This window comes from Solanum dulcamara, chromosome 2 (assembly GCF_947179165.1).
Source record: "Solanum dulcamara chromosome 2, daSolDulc1.2, whole genome shotgun sequence".
NCBI classification, from domain to species: domain Eukaryota; kingdom Viridiplantae; phylum Streptophyta; class Magnoliopsida; order Solanales; family Solanaceae; genus Solanum; species Solanum dulcamara.
The window spans coordinates 71,749,539-71,767,251 of record NC_077238.1 but is presented as its reverse complement, the minus strand read 5'-3'; the positions used below and the strand labels follow the sequence as shown (position 1 = coordinate 71,767,251).

Below are 17,713 nucleotides of genomic sequence, written 5' to 3'. Positions count from 1 at the left end.
TTGTTTTCCCCTCTTGTACAGGTACAACAAAGAGTAGTAGCTCCTCTAAGAGTTGCTACACTCTTCAAGCTCTAACTAAGACCAAGCTACAGCAGGGCATGTTGTGCAGGGTGATAGCTTCAGGGCTGAGCTGCATCATGTGGCCATCACAAGGAACCTCTCTCAGCCTGCAACTGATGAACAACTCCAGGCAACAAATTGAGTTGCACTTAAGTGCAATCATATGCCTGCACTCCTCAGACCAGCAGAGCTGCAAGGCTATGATGCCCCTCAAGGGACAACTCTTAGATTGCCATCTGGTTTACCTCATTGTGCAGGAATCCTCTTTGATCTTCTTGCAGGGGCACAACTATACTGAGCTGAAGCAAGTGCAGCCATGCACCAGCACAACCCAGAACTGCAGACCACTGCTGATGGCACAATGGAGATACATCCACAGAGCTGCAGCTTCCCCCTTTATTGTTTGTTGCATCTTGTGCAGGAACATCAGAGAGTTGCACAAACCAAGCAACAGGGGCTCACCACCCACCTCCCCCTTGCACCTACAGAACTGCATCACACTGCAGACCTCTTCCAGCTTTTGGAAAAGCCCTCCAAATGTTGTAGGATTACAGCAAAAACAGTAGTGGAAAAGCCCAAGAAGTTTCAACTCAAACGGATAATTGGAGACGTTAGTCGAGCGACCTTGAAAAAGTCAGCCGACTTAAACCTAAAGAGGGAGCAATTTGCAATTTGGAAATTCCAACTTGTGGAAAAGGCCTCCAAATGTTGCAGGACTACAACAAATTCAGTATTTGCAAAGCCCAAGAAGTTTCAGCTCAAACGGATTATTGGAGACGTTAGTCGAGCGACCTTGAAAAAGCTAGCAGGCTCCAAAGCACTCTTAGAGTTCCTTTCCTTTTTGCTAGCTTGTGCAAGTCCTTTCTTGTTTTTGTTTGTTTGTTGTGTAGTTGCAGGTTGCTGGAGTTATACATCAACATGCAATAACAACAACTACATAGAGGACATCACAGATACAACCACCAAATCAAATATTTTCACCAAGATTCCTACAAAAGGATTGTGCAGAATTGGAAGCCCCTCCTGGTTTTTGTGTTTGTTTGGTTGGTTGTCTTCGTTTGATTGTTTTTGTGTAGGTGCAACAGCAACTGGGGAGCTCTTCACAGCACCTTGGCAAATAGAAGGCAACAACATGGAACTCCAGCAGAACAAGTTGGAGCTGCTCAACAGGAATCTACAGCAGCAACCCCACAACAACTACTCCAGTTTTTGGTTTCGTTCTTCCTCACAGCTACATCTTCCAAGAACAAGAACTTCAACCTGTGCAGAACTACAGCAACAACAAGGGATACCTGGGAGGCAGAACTACAGAAGCTTGGAGTTTTGTAGTGGAATTACAACAGCTGACCTTGGAACTCCTCCAATGTGCAACAACAACTACAACAACAACACCTGCAGCAAATTAGCTGAGATGCAACAAGTGCAACCTTGCACTTTCATACCTCAGACCTACAACATACAACAATTCTCAACAACTTCCAACAACAACAGCTTCAGAAATGCAATCCAAACTACAGGGCTGATCTGCATCTTGGCATCTCTTGGGCCAACATGTGGAATGGCCTATGGTTGTTTCTCTGTGCAGATTCTAAGAACAACAAGGGGAGCTGTTTCTTCCAACCACAGATTCCATGTTGTTACAGCCTGAAAAAGAGGCTACAGCGGATGGTTCATGTTTGCCTTTTGGTGCAGCTGGATGTTTAACTCAACAACAACTCTTTGGGCCTTCTTTTGAATACAGGTTGATGGACCACCCACCAACAAGCCACAACAACAACAACAAGAATCCAGACCAGCAACACAACATCCAATACTTGGAGCCACACACAACAGCCATCAAAAATGAAACTAGTTTTCAAATTTGTTCACTGTTGTGTGTCTCTTGGTACAGGTGTCCTGTTACCTTGAGCCTTGTACTGGATTTACAGCTGATCTTGGATTTCTTGAACCAGCACCTTTAGAGTCCAAGAAGTTGTAGCTCGAACGGAAACCTCGAAACGTTAGTCGAGCGACCCTGAAAAAGTTAGCCGACTTAAGTTTCATCAATGAGGTATACTTTCTACATATCCAAATCAGCAGCACCATGCTTTCTCACTCAGTTACGCTCTTCTTAGTCGCATTGTACCGAGAGGAGTCCTCTCATAGGCTTACCGCTTTTCTAGTACCTAGATAGCACCTTTTTGTATCAGGGATAAGTTAGCCGACCTTAATAGGTTAGCCGGCTTATCACCCTACTTAGATTTGGAGGTAAGGCTTTCATGTCCCCCTCTTTGTACTTGTATTGTCACTTTTATATATAATAAGGAAAATTTAAATTAAAAAAAAAATAAAAAAATCATGAATTCAAAAAATAATAATCATGAATTCGAAGTAAAAATCATATAATAATTACTGGGTATTGAAAGATTGAAGTCAACGTCACTTATCCACACTAAGAACCTGAACAACCCCTTTAAAATCGCCTCTACCGAGCTTATAGGGTTCAAAAATAGTGGAAATGGATAAATCCCGACTTTTGAGAAATTTTAGGTCTGCTCAGGTATTGCCCTACGCGATCGCGATGAATGACTGAACCAACCCTTCACGATCACAACTAGGCCTACACGATCGCAAAGAACAAATGACCCAGACACCAGGCAGCAGCTAAAATACAACAACTCATTAAGATCAAGTTCGAAATAGACCCTCGGAATTCGTTTGGAATCCCGAGCACATAAACTTTACATGCTACCATACTAATTTCAACGTTTCGAACTCAATGAAACTATCGAAATTCGAATTCGAAGTCTCCTAGACCTAAAATCATCCTCCAAAACCAACGGAGTCGTCGAAATTCCATTTCGAGCATCAAAACTCCAAAAGTTGACCAAAGTCAAACCTTGGCCTTAATTTTCTCAAATTTTTAACTTAAGACCTCAAATCTTCGTTGCAACTCTAAATATGATTTCGTAAACTCTCCTAGACCAAATTCTACATTCCAAAGCTGCTGGAGTCGCCAGAATTCCGTTCCAAGACTCGTAGCTCCGGTTGGTCCCAAATACCACTTTTGAACACTTTAAGCTTTTGAAAACTCAAAACCTCCCAATACTCAACCTTTTTCATAGAATTTTCCAAAACCAACACTCGATACCAATCAAAAACAACTCAGGGCAACTGTAGGGAGGGGTAAAACGGTCATTTTGCAAATGTTTCCTAAAATGACCTTCAGTGTCATTACATTCTCACTCATATGACTCAGCCTTCTATGCCATAACTCTGATGAAGTATCATTCTCCACCAAATTTACTGAGTCTCTAAAAATGGAGTCCTGGAATACATACAAGTTAGACAACTTGTCACCTCGGGCCACAATCATTGAACCTTTAGTAGTCTTCCACTGGCCAGCACCAAGGGTGTTAACATAACCATCATCATCAAGGTTTCCTACAGAAATCAGATTCAAGCGAACATTTGAAGAATGCTTGACATTGTTGAGAATTAGTCTCGAACCATTGTTACTTTCCAAACAAACTGTGCCAATGCCAAGTACCTCAACCTCATTCTCGTTGCCCATTTTCAACATTTCAAAATTACCTGTAGTGTAAGAAGAAAATAATTCCTTCTTTGGTTTGACATTAGAAGTAGAACCAGAATGCACAAACCAGTTAGACTCACCACAAACAAGATTAATGACATTTTCACCACAAGCAACAAGAAGATCATCCTTAGCAACAATAGCAACATGATTTTCACTATTGCCATCTTTCATTTGTTGTCTCATATCTCTCTTGTACCTGCAGCAATATTTCTTGATATGCCCATTCTTGTGGCAATAGTCACATGTACTATTCTTGTACTTAGACTTTGACTTGCTTCTACTTTTATCTCTTTCATTGTGACCTCTGAACTTTCTTCTCCCCCTGTCTTCAGTAACCAAAACATCGGAGTGTGAAACTAAAGAAGATGAGCCTTGAGATCTTCTTCTCATCTCTTCATTTAAGACACCACTCTTAGCATATTCCGTAGTTACAACACCACTGAGAGCAAAATTAGTCAAAGAAAATTGAAGAGTTTCAAAAGAGTTTGGCAAAGTATTAAGAAGCCAAAGTCCTTGTATTTCTTCATCATACTTTACACCCATTCCGGACAGCTAGTCAAGGACACCCTGAAAATCATTTATGTGATCTGTAATAGGATTGCCCTCTTTATACCTGATATTCATCAATTGTTTCAGCATGAACAACTTGTTATTGCTAGTCTTCGAAGCATAAAGTGTCTCGAGCTTATCCTGTAAATTTCTAGCATGTGTCTCATTCACAATGTGATTTCTAACATTATCTTCAACTCATTGTCTGATATAGCCACAAACTTGTAGGTAATTAAATTGGGAAGTAGTTTGGGACTATTTGATTATTCAATTGAATTTGATATCGAAGAAATGGGGTAATTATATGGCAAATTGATGAGTTATAATGATGTGATTGATATGATTTAGCCTTTGACTAATTGTGAGTATGTAAATAGATTGATATGACATGAGTTGTGACTTGTTGATATCATTCCATTATTGTGATTACATGAACATTGCCTATTTGCATTGGTTCTGATATATATTGAGATGAAATTGATTTGAGGAATATGCCGAAGGAAAATGGTTCTGAGGAGTGATGAACATACCGAAGGGAAATGGTTCCGGCAATGTCGAAGGAAAATGGTTCTAGCGATTGATGATTATGCCAAAGGAAAATGGTTCCGGTGGATACATGGTCCATGTCTGGCCCCTATGAGTTCCATCCTGCTAGTCAGCGGATGTGTATCATTTAGGACAGACATGCATCACTATATGTGACATTGCATTGCATTACATTGCATCATGTATATTTTGCCATTGTGGACTGTTTTACCCCTAATACTTCTCCTGATTTGTATTATTGACTGTGGTGATTCGATTGAGACTTGAGTTGTACTATTGTTGAGATATGTGTACTGGTGTTGTTAGAACTGTTAGACTGGGCTGAATTCTATGTAGGTTGTACTCTAAGGAATTGGATGGTATGGCAGGAGTACGTGTATTTTACTAGCTTAGCTTAGTCTTAGTTGCTCGCTTATTGGGTACCGCATCGGTAGTACTCACCCTTGCTATCTAGACTTGTGTAGGTTCCGAGCCTGGACAATGACCGAGTTCTCTTTTCTTTCATCCGAGGCTTTCAGAGGCGATTCGGGAGGTAGCTGTAGATGCCGGCAATCTTTCTTGTTCCTCTTTACCTTTACTTTGTTTTATTCGAGAGACAAAGATTGAGACTTGTATTTATTTCAGAATCTTGTATTTAGAGGCTTGTACATGTGACAACCAGTCTGTGGGGGATATTTTCCGTTATTGTCTTTCAAATTACCTATTGTAAACTATTTCTGCAATTATTGGGTTAGGCTTATTTTTCCGATGGGAATGGATAAGTGTCATCACGCCCGGATTTCGTGTCATGATAGAGAAAGGGATTGATAATTTGGCTAAGAAAAATTTGTTTTCTAGAGTGAGACAAGCAAAGTTGAAGAAATGTATTTATTGCTTAGCAGGTAAACAGAAAAGAGTTTATTTTCAGTCATCCGCCTTCAAGAAAGCTTGATTTGCTGGAGTTGGTACATTCTGATTTGTGTGGTCCTTACTTTACTTTGTGACTTTTATTGATGATCATTCTCGCAAACTCTAGGTATACTCTTTGAAGTCCAAGGATCAAGTACTTGATGTGTTCCAGAATTTTCAAGCCTTGGTTAAGAGATAGACATGGAAGAAATTGAAATGCATCCGCTCAGATAGTGGTGGTGAGTATATTGGTCCTTTTGATAAATATTGTAGAGAGCAGGGTATTCGGCATTAGAAAACTCCTCTAAATACTCCTCAGCTAAATGGTTTAGCAGAGAGGATGACCAGAACTCTAGTTGAGAGGGCTAGATGTATGCTTTCAGATGCTAAGTTGCCAGATTCCTTTTGGACAGAAGCATTTAATACTGTGCCTATATTATCAATTTATCTCCTACTGTTGTTTTGAATGGTGATGTTCCTGACAGAGTTTGGTCTAGTAAGAATGTTTCTTATGATCATCTTAAAGTATTTAGGTGTAAATCCTTTGTGCATGTTCCTAAGGATGAGAGGTCAAAGTTGGATGTTAAAACTAAGTAGTGTATCGTTGTTGGTTATGGTCAAGATGAATTTGGTTATCGTTTCTTTGATTCGGTTGAGAAGAAACTTGTTAGAAACCGTGATGTTGTGTTCTTTGAAGACCAAACAATTGAAGATCTTGACAAAACTGAGAAAATTTATTCTCAGAGTAGTGAGTGCTTAGTTGATGTTGATCCAGCTCCTTTGACTACTGCTCCTGAAGAAAATCTTCATAATGATGAAAATGAAGTTGATAATGAAGAAGAAGATCATATTCAAAATGACCAATATGATGTTGATGCTCCAGTGCAAGTTGATGTGGTTGGTCAGCAACCAACTATTATTAATGCTCCAGAGAGTTCTCTCAAAAGATCTACTAGAGAGAAAATATCTTCATCTCGTTATTCTCCCAATGAGTATGTACTCTTGACTTACGGGGGAGAACCTTAGTCTTGAAGAGGCCATGGAAAGTGAAGAAAAAGAAACGTGGTTTGATGCTATGGAAGATGAAATCAAGTCTCTACATCATAATCATACCTTTGATTTGGTTAAGCCGCTTAAAGACAGAAAAGCTTTGAAAAATAGGTGGGTTTTCAAGGTAAAACATGAAGATGGCAACCCAATTCCACGGTACAAGGCTAGATTAGTTGTGAAATGATTTAACCATAAGAAGGGAGTTGATTTTGATGAGATATTCTCTACAGTTGTGATGATGTCAACCATTTGTGTGGTTCTAGGCTTGGCTACAAGTCTGGACTTGGAAATTGAGCAAATGGATGTTAATATTGCTTTCTCCATGATGACTTAGATGAAGAAATTTATATGGAGCAGCCAGAAGGCTTTGAAGTCAAGGGAAAAGAGAATTATGTTTGCAAATTGAAGAAGAGCTTGTATGGTCTAAAACAAGCTCCTAGGCAATGGTGCAGGAAGTTTGGTCTTTTATGAGTCAGAAGGCTTCAAGAACACTTCTTCAGACCATTAGGTTTTTGTGCAAAAATTCTCCGTTAGTGACTTTATCATTGTTTTGCTTTATGTTGATGATACGCTTGTTATTGGTCAGAATGCTTGCAGGATTCAAAAGTTGAAGCAAGAGTTGAATAAGTCTTTTGCTATGAAAGACTTGGACCAGCAAGACAGATTCTTGGCATGCAGAATATCTGTGATGGAAAGGCCAAGAAGTTGTGGTTATCACAGGAGAAGTACATTCAGAAAGTACTTCGTAGATTTAACATGGACAAAGCTAAGGTTGTCAATACACCTTTAGCTATGCACTTCAAATTGAGCAAGAAGCATTGTCCTTTCAGTGATAGGGAGAAGAAAGATATGAAGAAAGTTCCTTATGCTTCAGTCGTTGGTAGTTTGATGTATGCAATGGTGTGTACAAGACCGGATATTGCTCATGATGTTGGTATTGTTAGTCGTTTTCTTTCTAATCCAAGAAGAGAGCACTGGAATGCAGTAAAGTGGATTATGAGATATCTTTGTGGCACTTCTAATCTGAGTTTGTGTTTTGAAACAGGAAAGCCTATTCTCTGTGGTTACACTAATTTAGATATAGCTTGTGATGTTGATACTCGTAAATCTACTTCAGGTTATTTCACTACTTTTGCAGGGGGAGTTGTGTCTTGGCAATCTAGGTTGCAAAAATGTGTTACTCTATCTACTACAGAAGCTGAGTTTATTGTTGTTGTTGAAGCTTGTAAAGAGTTGCTCTAGATGAAGAGATTTTTGGGAGAACTTGGTTGTGCTCAGGAGAGGTATGTGCTTTATTGCGACAATAAAAGTGCTATTCACCTTGGCAAAAATTCTACATTTCATGATCGGTCTAAACACATTGATGTGAGATACCATTGAATTCGAGATGTGTTGGATTCTAAAGTTGCTTGAAATTGAGAAGATTCATACGAATGATAATGGTTCCGACATGATGACAAACTTTTCCAAGAGGGAAGTTTGAAGAATGTTGCATGATCGTCGGGATGGCGGGCTCCTCCACATAGTCGGGAGGAGGAGAATTGTTGGGTTTTGGTCTTTTTTCCTTCCTATGTTGATAAATAAAAGCTCAATTTGGACTAGCCCACTTTTGCCCATAAGCCCAATTCTTATGGTGCATATGTAAGACTCATCTAGGTATTATTTTCATAATTTACAAGAGAGATCAGCAGCCACAATAGAGAGAAAAGTGAGAGTGCAGATTCTCTCACAAGCCCTAGCAACCTTTTTCAAATCACAATTCCCACTTCGTTCCTTGTCCGATTGAGCTGATTTTTGGACAGCTTGTTCCTTTCAACTTAATCTTTAATTGGGAACTAACAGAGGTGGATTTGGAGTCTTGTAGCTCCAGATTTTAGCTCGTGAACAGTAGCTGCATTTGGTGATTTTACTCCTTTTACTTCTCTAGTTTTTGGTACTATCTTGTAGTTGTTGTTGCTCATTATTTGGCACTTCTTTGGTGGCCATTTTGGAGAAAACTTATTATAGTGGAGAATTTAGTCCCGTGGTTTTTACTCTTCACACCGAAGAGGTCTTCCACGTAAATTTGGTGTCTCATATGTTGATTTAGTTTTGCCTTGCTATATTTATTTTTGGTGATATGTTTGCTGCCCAAAACAGTGTTTGTGCTTGAATTTGTTCGTGTCCTCTTGGTTCAAATAGAAGGAAAAGTTTAGATTTGAATTTTCTTCGGCTATTGCCCTGTCGTGCACCTTTGTTTGTGCTTGCCTTTCCCAACAGAAGGATGTCTAACTAACATCCAAAATACTATCTGCTTTGAGAACTTGAGTAGTTAAATTTTAGCTAGAAAACCATATAAATTCAATAGGGGAAATAGTAAAACCACATGAGCAATCCATTCTATACAACATCCATGCATAGAAGTAGAATAAAGAAATGGGAAATACCCAGAAGTAAAAAAGACTAAACAATTAATAATTGAGATTGTCTCCTTGCTTACTCTTTTCATGCTTAGCTAGTTGCCTCAATCTTCAAAGTTATGAGTTTGACTCTGCATTACATCATTTCATCAATTATCAAAAACATAGGCATGAAAATTTTGAATTCTAGAAAATATATGAAACTTGTAGCTTCGCTACAAATGAATAATACAATGCAGCAGAAAAGGAAAACTCTTTTCTATTAATCTCACTTATTTTTTTTGAGAACATAATGCACATATGTTTTAACACGTTAAGATTTGACCTCATCTGAGCTTGTTTTTTTGGTAACCAACTCTTATATTAATTACCAGAAACGTCACTACATATCAAGTAGCTAGACACAAAATACTTTGTTCTCATATGTATCCCTCATTACATTAGCTCTAACAAAACTTATTGCTCAAAATGCTAAAGTACTAAGAAAACTTTGTAATCTAACATGAGACCTAACAATGGTAGTGTAGGCTATCTCTTTGGCCACTACTTCTTCTATTCTACTACTCTTTACAAAGACTTAATTGTTCCTTTCTATCCATATCCCATACACACATTCAGCCATAATGATCTTAAAAGCTTGTGCTGATAATGCCCTGCCCTTCCCTTGGTTGATGCACCATTGCAAGAAATGGTTCCAATCTATGGATGGAAGGTCTGTCTTCTGAATCCATGCCAGCAATCTGTTCCATAAGTTTTGGCATTAGACAAACGCATGTTCAATACTCTCATCTGCACATTGACATAATGCACATGTTCTGTTCACTTCCAGTCCCCATTTGGTTAGCCTATCAGCAGTAAGTAATCTCTGTTTAAGCATGAGCCACATAGTGAAACAAGCTTTTGGCCTGGCTTCATAGTGAAACAAGCTTTTGGCCTGGCTTCATTCTTGAATATAAGACACTTCCATTCTACTCTTGTCTGATCCCCTATCATAGTCAGGTAGATTTGGCTAATCATACTTTCCTTTCTGCTTCTAGCTTGTTGCATTTGATCCACCATCTGTTTAGCATTCATGATTTTCCTGACCATCCAACTTGCCTGTCCTGAATGTGGCCATGTCTCTTGTTCTTTTATATAATAAGTGTGTATCCATTTGATCCATAGCTTGTCCTCTTTGTGTGCTAAATCCCAGCATAGCTTGGCAATTGCTACTTTGTTCCATAGTTGTATATTAATCAAGCCCATGCCCCCTATATATTTAGGACTGCATACTCTTTCCCAGGCCACAAGAGCCTTTTTTGTCACTTATCCTTCACCTAACCATAAGTAGCTCCTGCATAATCCTTCACGTAGCTTAATAATTTTTTGCAGGAATAATGAATATCTGTGCCCAATAAGATTGAATTCCAAACAACACTGTCTGAATCAGTTGTGCTCTCCCTGCATAGGATAGTTTCCTAGCAGTCCAAGAGTTAATTCTAGCCATAATTTTCTCAATCAGAGGATACCACTGTAAAACAGTTAAGTCTCTTTGATGACAATGGTATACCAAGACACTTAAAGGGAAGTTCACCAACTGTGTATCCTTGTTGTTGAATAATTTGCTGTCTAATCAATGGTGCCACCCCTCCGAAATAAATGGAAATCTTATTCAAACTGGCCTGCAGACCTGAAGCTTGAGAAAATTGAAAGAATTTCTTTTGGAGGGCTTTGATGGACTCTATATCCCCTTTAGAGAATATTAGCAGATCATCAGCAAAACATAAATGAGTGATGCCTAATTTGGAGCATTGTGGGTGAAACTTAAATGTTTTATCCTCTTTTAGGCCATTAAGAGATCTACTACGGTATTCCATTGCTATAGCAAATAGGAAAGGAGGCATAGGATCTCCTTGCCTAAGTCCTTTAGCTGCTGCAAAAGCTTGTGAAGTGTTTCCATTCACAACAATAGCATACCTGACTGTTGTCACACATGCCATGACCCACTGTGTGAACATTTCAGGAAATCCTAACTCCTTCATTACTTGTTCTAAGTAGTACCATTCCAATGATTCATAAGCTTTCTGCAGATCAATCTTCAGCATACTCCTAGGTGATATGTTTTTCCTAGTATAACCTTTTACCAACTCATGAGCTAGTATAATGTTATCAGAGATCTTTCTCCCAGGTATGAATCCTGCCTGACTATCACTAATAATTGTGGGGATAACATCGTGCAATCTGTTGGCCAAGACCTTTGCAATAATCTTGTAAAGTACAGTGCAACATGCAATGGGTCTGAGCTCTGTCACAGTACTTGGACTATGTACCTTTGGCACAAGACTTACTAGAGTACAGTTAATAGGATCATATATCTTTCCAGTGGAAAAGAATTGTTTCACTGCATCAATAACCTCATGCTTGATGATATGCCATGTGTGTTTGAAGAAGAAAGCATTATATCAATCAATACCTGGGCCTTATCCATTACCCATTGCCTGCAATCCCTCATATATCTCTTGTTCAGCCACTTCTTCACAGACTAATCCTTTGTTGTCTAGATAGAATAGGCCCTCTTCTCATTATCTGAATATCTATAGCTGGTAGAGTATTTGCTGAAGATCCCATTAATCCTTTATAAAACTGCACAAACTCATTTTGGATATCTGTAGCCTCATATAATACCTGGCCTGATAATGCTGTTATACCTCTAATTTGCTTCTGTTGAGTCCTCTCTTTGATCAGGGCACTGAAATATTTGTTGTTGGCATCCCCAAGTTGTATCCATTTTGCTCTTGATTTCTGTCATAGTGCATTTTCTTCAATCAAGGACCACTTCTCTAGTCTCAGTATTGCCTCCTTTTCCTGATCAATCAATGCATCAGTGACTTGGTTGTTGATACTCTCTTGAATTCTAGCAAGGTCATCCCTAGTCTTTTCAATCTTCTGGCTAATAAACTTGAATTCACAATTATTAAGCTTCCTCAGTTTTGATTGTAGTGCTTTCAGCTTTTTCCACACCTGCTCCATATTATCCCCCCTATACCACTGCTTCCATGTGTCCTCAACTCTATGCATAAAGGAATCATGTTGAGTCCACACATTAAAAAATTTGAAGTTCCCCCCGACCTCCTGTTGATTTTCTTGCAGAGTAAGTAGCATAGGACAGTGATCTGATATTCCAGGCTTCTCATATTCAGTAGAAACATGTCCCCATTGCATCATCCACTCATAATTACCAAAAGCTCTATCAATTTTACTTGAGATTCTATCTACCCCATGCTGCTTATTGGTCCAAGTATAATATGCTCCCTTCCAAGGCAATTCATTCACCCCTATATTTTGAATACATTCAGCAAGGTCCTTGACGTCATTCATACTAGCCTATCTTGAGGGTATAAAAGTGCATTAAAATCCCCAGCTATAAGCCAAGGTAGGGAAATTCCTTGTGCAAGTGCATTCAAATTCTGCCACAAACTCTTCCTTAACTATATAGTGTTGAAACCATAGATCACAGTTAGCATAATATATTGTCCCTTGTTCCTGTCCGTGATTTTGCAATGTATTACTTGTGCAGTGCTTAGTATTCCTTCAACTTCATACCAATTCTCATCCCATACCACCCAGATTCTTCCATTAGAAGCTGCATGATAATTATTCAATATCCCCCATCCAGGTGCTATTCCTCTCATTGTTGCCTTCATATTATGTTCCTTTACTCTAGTTTCCACTAGTCCAGCTAACTTTATTCTCTATCCCTGAAGGTAGTTTTTGAGTTCCTTTTGTTTATACCTTTTATTCACACCCCTCAGGTTCCAAAATACCCACTTCATTAACAAGTTTTAGGTGCTTCACCTCTATCAACAGGTAGTGAAGCAAGTTTTCTGTTCATCAGACTCTCATACCCATTTCTAGTTGATATAGTTGCCAGAATTGGAAAGTTTTCAAGACTAAGTTCTGGTCTGGCTTCCCCTGCATTGGACCTTTGATTATACTGCCTCATCTCCCCAGGTGTTTGGTTGATTGGCCTTATCCCCTCACCTTGTTTGCCACTGTTCTCATCTCTAACTTGTGGCCTAGGACTAGGTACCTGCTCCTTCTCTTCACTATCCACATGTTACATCTGAGGTTGAATCACACCTTTATATTGTCATTCTTGAGTTACTTTTTTCCCAGGTCTACTCCTCCTTGTCTGTGCATCCTTGTTCGTTTTAGGGGGTTGACATGTGTCCAATCTGCTGACACTTCTCACAATATTGAGGCTTCCATTCCAGTTCCACTTGTTGCAAAAAGGTTTCTCCATTAGGATCTTTCACAGTAATTTGCTGAGGGATAGCTTTGGTAATATTAACTTCAATAAGCATTCTGGCATAAGATATTCTAGTCTGCTTAGTAGTGCATTCATCAGCAAATAAAGGCACTCCAATTGCACTTGCTATTCTACTCAAAGATCCTACTCCCCAACAGCTACGAGGCAACTTTGGAAATGTTACCCACAATGGCTTGTTAATAGGGAGAAGGTTCACAAACAATAAAATCCATATAAAATTCAACCAGCCACCAAAAAATGAGTTTAAGGAATGGATACTTGGTGAGAAACACTTTCTTCGCAACCCACTCTACCCCAAGGATAAAAAGTATCCGATTTCACCATGCTGGCTCATTGATGAACTTCATTTACTATATATAAATCAGGTTAACCCTAAGAACATTAGCATCAGTCAGCCACTATGCAGCAAGCATTAAAAAGATTAAAGAAATTCAAGAGACTTGAAAGCAGGAGCTAATTCTCTGAATGACTAAAACAGATAATAAATTGTTGGTTCCTTACTATCTGCAATTTCTTTTCTGCTGTGATTTATCCTCTATCTACGAAGCAGCATTCAAGTTTTTTTGATGAATATATTCAGTAGAAAGGTGATTAAAAAATCTAGAAACTGGAAAAGGAGAATCACTTTTTTTTGTTAATTACATAATACTTACAATAACTTTCCTTATAATACTTGTTTCAAAAATATAATGGAGTCATCAACACAACTTTTTAATCAAGAACATAAAAGTTGTCAAAGATATCTGTACTTGAAAAATGGCTATTCGTCATTCTGAAAACGTACCTTTTGATGGATCTATTGTCCTTTGGTATGGCAATAGCATCAAGAAATTGCCCAGTTCAAGTAGATACATTGCGTGCTGACCACAGTGCAAAATTTTCCTAAAAATTCGTCCAAGAAAACATTTTCAGCCAATAAGTTATTCCCCAATGAGTCATCATCAAAGAAATTATAACATGAGCAGAAGGCAGGGGAAGGATGCAGAGGAAAGAGCTCACTGGTGGAGTGGACTAGGGAGTCATTGGCACTTGCGAGGAATGTAGCATGCCTGGCACAGAACTGAAGTGGGAAATGTAGGACTAAGACTACCTGTTACCCTAAGTCCTGCAGGCATGGATCAGAAAGTTTCAATGTTCCATTTACATTGCTAGTCTAAAATCTTTAAGACATATTTCCTTTCCTCCACCATGAACAATCTCCGTTTGATGAGTAAGGTTGAACTTAGAAACAAATCACGTCAAGACATCCAGCATTAACAAAATGAACGTTAGGATCCTATCCAACTGCTTCCTGGTTGCTTTAACACTCCACATTTATTCATCAGTTTCCTCACATTAGCAGAGTCCTCCCAGTTCTCCGCACTGGCATAAATATTGGATAAAAGCACATAAACCGTGGGGTTATTCCTCTCAGTCTCAAGAAGAAATCCCGCAGCAATTCTTCCTAGCCTAACATTGCCATAAGCAGCACATGAACTGAATAATGTCCACCAAACAGTGGAATCTACATCAACATGCCTATCTTTCACCAGTTTTTCTGCCTCATCAAGATACCCAGCCCGACCTAGAAGATCGACAATGCAAGAGAAGTGGTCTGCTGTAGGTTCTATACCATAGGTATGAACCATGGAGGTAAAAACTTCAATGCCTTTATCGATTAAGCCTGAATGGCTGCAAGCTGATAGAACTGCATTAAAGGTCGTGTTATCTGGTTTGACCCCACCTAATTCTTGCATCATCTCAAAGCAATGTACAGCTTCCTTGCCTTTCCCATGCTGTGCATACGCAGCAATAATTGAATTCCAAGAAAATATGTCTTTTTGTGTCATTATCTGGAACACCTTTAGAGACCAATGCAAGAGTCCACATTTTGAGTACAATGTGATGAGGGCATTTCCTAAAGATATTTCTGAAATGAATCCAGATTTGAGAATGTAAGTGTGAATCTCCTTCCCTTGTTGTAGAGCTGAAATGCTGGCACAAACACTCAAAATGATGCTAAGAGTAAAAGGATTAGGCGTCAAACGCTCACTAACAATCTCAGAGAAGAGGTGCAAGCACCCCATGGGTAGTCCGTTAAGATGACAACCAGAAATCAAGGTATTCCAAGAGATCATGTTTCTAGGAAACATGCCATGAAAAACTTGATAAGCTTGCTTCATTTCACCATGCTTACAGAAGGCAGAGAGCAGTGCATTAGATACTTCAGTCTTCAAGATAAGGGCTTTCTTTAAAACAACACCCAAAATCATTTCAACAACTACTAGAGACTCTGTGCTCGTGAGTATGCTTCCTATCGTAAACTCATCTGGCTCTAACCCTTCCTTCTGCATCTGAATGTATGTGAAAATTGCTGCTCTGCCCAAACAATTTTGGGCATAGCTCGTAATCATGGCATTCCACGACACGTTATCCCTCACCTTTAGTCTTTCAAAAACTAAAAAGGCGGCATTCAAGTTCCTGCAACTAGCATACATGGTTATTGTTGCATTACCGATAGACGTATAGTTTTCTAAGCCTATTCTAGCAACTTGACCATGCAGTTGAGAAGCAATTCTAATACACGAACATGAACTCATTATGCTCACAAAAGTGAGCTCTGTAGGTCTCAAAGAAAACTTACGCATATCCTTGAACATTATTAGTGCCTCCTCAGCTCTTTCCATACTCACTAAGCCAGCAATCATTGCATTATAAGTTACAGGATCAGGCACTTCATCCCCAGCTTCTTCAAATACTCCAAAAGCATCAAAATCATTGTTACAGTTGAAATACATGGTAACCAAAGCATTAATCACTGACACTCTAGCCAGATACCCCGCTTTGATGACCATCGAATGCACTTGTCTTCCGAAATCCAATAGCTCCATATTGCACAAACTTAAAACACAAGCAAAAGCATAATTATCATATTTAACACCCAAACAATGCATTCTTTGAAATAAATTCAAAGCAATCCCATGACACCCACTTTCAGCACACCCAGTAATCATTGCATTCCAAACAGCCAAATTTCTCTGTGGCATTTCATCGAACACCTTACAAGCATACCCAACTTCCCCCAATTTAGTACAAGCAGATAACAGCGTAGTCCAAGAATAAACATCTGGGGTTTCAATTTCTTTAAAGACCCTTTTAACTGAACCCAAATCTTTAGATTTGGCATAGAATGAAAGGAGAGAATTTGATACATGGGGGTATTGTTTAAGGTCTGTTTTAATGGCGAAGGCGTGGAGCTGATTGCCGAAGCTAGTGTTGTATAGGATGTTGGCACAGGCAGTGAGGGTTGTTGAAAGGGTGTAATGATCTGGTCGGAGATGAAGGGAAGAATGGATTTGGTTGAAGAGATGGAGAGCATCGGAGAATTGGTGGGAACGAGTGAAGTTTAAAAGAAGGCAGTTGAGTTTGATGAGTTGTTTTATGGAGCTTTCAGTCAAGTTCATTCTAAATGTCAAAAGCAGACATTCAGTCAAGGTATGTTAATAGATCATGAATAATCTCATAAAAAGAATATATTACTAAAAATACGCATTCAGTCCGTTATTTTTGGTAAATTATGTGACTAAGTTATACTAAAATTTTCTTTTGGACGGACTTCTCTATTTTTGTGCAAAAATGCTTGCAATATATTTTTTAAAAGTCTAGATCACTATATAAGTCAGAGAATAATTGTATCATATTCTAACTAATTCAACGGATTCTCTCAATTTTTCGCAAAAATTAAACCAAAAAATTATTGTTCATAATAAATGGAATTTGTCGCCTTTTTTTGCTATACCTTGCAATTCATGAGAAAGAAAAAAAGCGCATTTATGCGGACATTGGTGTCATGTTATGAATTTATGTGATTATTTGACTTGTTTGGGGTTAATTCCTTGATTTAATAGCATTACATGACTTATGGCTTATCTTGAACACCCTAGTTAATGATTTTACTCTGCTCTGCGGATTCAAAGTTGGCCAATTATAGTTATATCATGTTGAAGGTGTTGTTCTAGTTAATTTTGGATTGATGTGAAATGTTTGTATAGACTGAAGAGTGAAAAGATGGAAATTGAAATGATAGTAGAATTTAGTTATTACATGAATAAATTGATTGAGATCGGAGTTGCACGTCTGTATGTTATGCATTGTCTTCTGTATAGATTAGAGCAGCACGCCTGCCCAATATTATATAGATGGATCGGAGTGGCACTTTTGCACAGTACATGAACTTCGCTAGTAACCATGTCTCCCGGCTAGCTAAATTATGACAGCAAGTGTATACATGACTAATGTGTTGAGAATCCGACTTTGTGGTTTTCTAGTATTGTCCAGGAGTTGATTGAATATATA

At 38.7% G+C, this 17,713-nt stretch overlaps 2 protein-coding genes across 6 annotated transcripts in view; both read right to left on the bottom strand.

The window, feature by feature from the left end:
* Nucleotides 1-16,841, bottom strand: part of LOC129880689 (pentatricopeptide repeat-containing protein At3g49740) — a 41,879-nt gene extending 25,038 nt beyond the window's left edge. For 2 of the 5 annotated variants that reach the window (XM_055954846.1, XM_055954847.1), the window contains exons 1-2: nucleotides 14,163-16,841; nucleotides 9,150-9,200 (exon numbers count right to left, since the gene is read on the bottom strand). In XM_055954846.1, the coding sequence (XP_055810821.1) occupies nucleotides 14,647-16,821 (2,175 nt within the window). In that variant the 5' untranslated portion in view covers nucleotides 16,822-16,841 and the 3' untranslated portion in view covers nucleotides 9,150-9,200; nucleotides 14,163-14,646. Of the gene's footprint in view, nucleotides 1-8,757; nucleotides 9,201-10,003; nucleotides 13,751-14,162 lie in introns of those variants that run through there. The other 3 variants (XM_055954849.1, XM_055954845.1, XM_055954848.1) reach the window with 3 other exon arrangements.
* Nucleotides 11,584-12,426, bottom strand: LOC129872800 (uncharacterized). The gene is made up of 2 exons (XM_055947684.1): nucleotides 11,905-12,426; nucleotides 11,584-11,850 (listed from the first exon to the last, which is right to left on the bottom strand). The coding sequence occupies exons 1-2, from the start codon at nucleotides 12,424-12,426 to the stop codon at nucleotides 11,584-11,586; spliced, it is 789 nt and encodes a 262-aa protein (XP_055803659.1).
* Nucleotides 16,842-17,713: the final 872 nt, after the last annotated feature.

Coding starts and splice junctions, on each gene's coding strand:
- LOC129872800 (XM_055947684.1), bottom strand. CDS start 12,426: ATGAATGACGTCAAGGACCTTGCTGAATGTATTCAAAATATAGGGGTG. Junction 11,851..11,904: donor TGATTGATCAGGAAAAGGAG/GCAATACTGAGA, acceptor GCACTATGACAG/AAATCAAGAGCAAAATGGAT.